The 2,875-nt window shown below is 40.3% G+C and overlaps 1 protein-coding gene across 1 annotated transcript in view; it reads right to left on the bottom strand.

Annotated features, from left to right (window-relative positions):
• The window catches only part of PPFIA1 (protein tyrosine phosphatase, receptor type, f polypeptide (PTPRF), interacting protein (liprin), alpha 1), a 146,805-nt gene that overhangs the window by 11,752 nt on the left and 132,178 nt on the right, over positions 1-2,875 (bottom strand). The window contains exons 24-25 of the mRNA XM_011987091.1: positions 1,700-1,875; positions 1,516-1,613 (exon numbers count right to left, since the gene is read on the bottom strand). Of these exons, the coding sequence (XP_011842481.1) occupies positions 1,516-1,613; positions 1,700-1,875 (274 nt within the window). The remainder of the gene's footprint in view (positions 1-1,515; positions 1,614-1,699; positions 1,876-2,875) is intronic.

The following is a 2,875-nucleotide window of genomic DNA, read 5'->3' as shown; positions in this document are numbered from 1 at the left end:
GCCTTGGCCTCCCAAAGTGTTGAGATTACAGGCATAAGCTACCATGCCTGGTCACAATATCTTAAGAAAATTAACAAATTATTCAATTTGCTCTATTAGATCTAAAAATAGCCACTCTATAAAAATATATGCAGATGATCACCAATCACTTCCACAGACAGTTTTTGTCTATTGGAAAAAGATGTAAAATAGATACAGAAAACAAAACAGATGGACATATTTCATTTCCAATGCCCTTTTCTGGATAAAAGTCCATACATATACACACATTGTATAAATGTCGACTTACGACTTTTCTCCTGATTCACATTAACTCAATCATGAGTAAACTTCCCTTCAGCTGGGCCACCTCCCAACCATGTTTTTATCCTTAGTTTCTTTCTTAGTAAAAAGTGGGGATGAAAACAGCACTTAGACTGACAGGGCTGAGGGAAAGACGAAAGAAGCCAACCCCGGAGTGCTTGGAGCACCACCCGGTGCCTACTCACTGTGAGTAAGGCTGGCCTCTTCTTATCGCTATTGTTATTAGTGACTTCCTTGCATTCCAGGAATTCTGGGAGTCATTACTCTGAGCTTAATGTTTACCGTCTAACTTTAAAACCAAATTCTGACTGGGTGTGGTGGCTCACACTTGTAATCCCAACACTTTGGAAGACCAAGGTGGGAGGATCGCCTGAGCTCAAAAGTTCGAGATCGGCCTACGTGACATAGCGAGACCCTGTCTCACGCCTGTAGTCCCAGCAGCTACCAGGGAGGCTAAGGCAGGAAGAGCACTTGAGCCCAGGAGTTCAAGGCTACAGTGAGCTGTGATCACACCACTTCACTCCAGCCCAGCCTGGGCTAGACAGCGAGACCCTGTCTCAAAATAAAATAAATAAATAAACAAACAAATAAATTTGAGTACCGAGTGAGAGGCTCCCCAACAGAGAGGAGAACCAACTCCACATCTTCTGGATGAATGTCCCACGTCCTCTAACCTCCCTGGCCTGTGTTTTCCAACTGAAATGCCTTTTCCTTACCCTAAGCAGCTCCTCCACCTTCTTCAAGGACTGGCTGAAATGTGGACGCTGCTTCTCCTTCCACTCTGGGAGCAGAACTGCACGGCGCTTTCCTGTGTTCCTGAACCCCTTGGATAAGCCCCCAGTCATATTTCTTACACTTGAATCATCAAGTGAGCTTTGCTCTGTTGTTATCTAACAGTGTGGAACAGCATTTTGGAGTGAAGGAGTACACAGGGCATGACCAAAGGAAAACTCTCAACTCATAGGAAATGACTAGCCTGAGACATTTAACCTCCAGACTGAGGTGTGAGAACACAGGGAACAGTTCTCTGGCTGTGGAAGAGGATGTCAAAAGCAGTCATCTTCATCCAGCCCTCCTCTGCAATGACACTAGACTAGTTTTCTCCACTTAAATTTAGCCTTTCTTGATTTTTTGGAAAACAGGAAGTCACTGAGGCTGCAAACACACCAGCAAGTAGGAGTGAACTAAATCAATTAAATGTCATGTACTAGCCTTTTATTTCACTCTGACTTTCTTCTCTTTTTCTTTCCAGTTCTTTCCGGTCATAATTTAACCTTCTCAGGCACATAATTCCACACTGGAAACTGTTTCTATTTGGAAGAAAACAGAGATGATTTAGAGATGGTAACAGTGAAAAATCTTAGCCAATTAGTAAGAACTATCTCCATTAAGTTACCTGTGAAAACTGTCGACCATTTTCAGCTGCCCTCGAAGGTCTTTCTTGGTCAAGTGGTCCAGCATCCTGGCGTCTACAAGGCACTCCATGAAGTAGCTACGGTACTGGGGTAGGCCCAGGCTGGGGAGCCACTCGTTGCCGATCCACTCATGGTTCATGTCCCCATAGGCGAGTGTCTGCTTTTCATAAATGAAAAAGGTCAGTTATGGAGGAAGTCTCAAAAGCAGTTTAAATCATTTTTAAATTGAATTTTTAATCTATTACCTATATTCTCAAAGGCTAAACTAGTGATAATTTTATAACTGCAAAACAATTTGATCTCTTCTTCTCACCTTTTAAATTTTTTAGTAAAATTTTTATACAACAGGAATCGTAACATTAAAAATATATGATTCATTGTGATAAATTTAACTTTTTAATCAAACTACAAAAAAAACTGTACCTGGCTACAAATTTCCTCTCTGAAATAGTTTTTAATATAATAATATGACAACAAAGATTGGTCACGACTCATGAACAAGTTTGAAGGCTGAATTAAACACTGCTCCCTAAAATTATCTCTGGTTGGTTTACATTTTAACACTTTGTTTTCCTAAACAAAAAATCTATTTCAAAATCAGTAAAAGTAAGTTAAAATATAGTTTTAGAGAAGAGATAAAGCAACAACCAATAGGACTGAATGGGGAAACACACAAATCCACAATTACAGTTGAAAAAATTCAACACTTCTTTCTCATAGCAATTGATGAAAAGAGCAAAAAAAGAAAAAACTAAGAATATAGAAAACCTAAACTAACAACCCTTAACCAACCTGACCTGACATTTTGTAGAACACACCACCCAACAACAGAATATAGAACACTCCACCCAATAACAGAATGTAGAACACGGTGCCCAACAACAGAATATAGAATGTGCCACCCAAACAATAGAACACAGAACACATCACCCAACAACAGAATACAGAACACGCCACCCAAAAAGAGAATATAGAACACACCATCGAACAACAGAATATAGAACATCCACCCAACAACGGAATATAGAACACACCACCCAACAGCGGAATATAGAACACTGCACCCAACAAGAGAATATAGAACATGGCACCCAACAACAGAAGATAGAACACGCCACCCAACAACAGAATATAGAACACGCCACCTAACAAAAGAA

The sequence above is a fragment of the Mandrillus leucophaeus genome, unplaced genomic scaffold (assembly GCF_000951045.1).
Source record: "Mandrillus leucophaeus isolate KB7577 unplaced genomic scaffold, Mleu.le_1.0 Scaffold30, whole genome shotgun sequence".
NCBI classification, from domain to species: Eukaryota; Metazoa; Chordata; class Mammalia; order Primates; family Cercopithecidae; genus Mandrillus; species Mandrillus leucophaeus.
The sequence above is the reverse complement of the archived record's forward strand: the minus strand, read 5'-3'. Positions and strand labels throughout refer to the sequence as shown.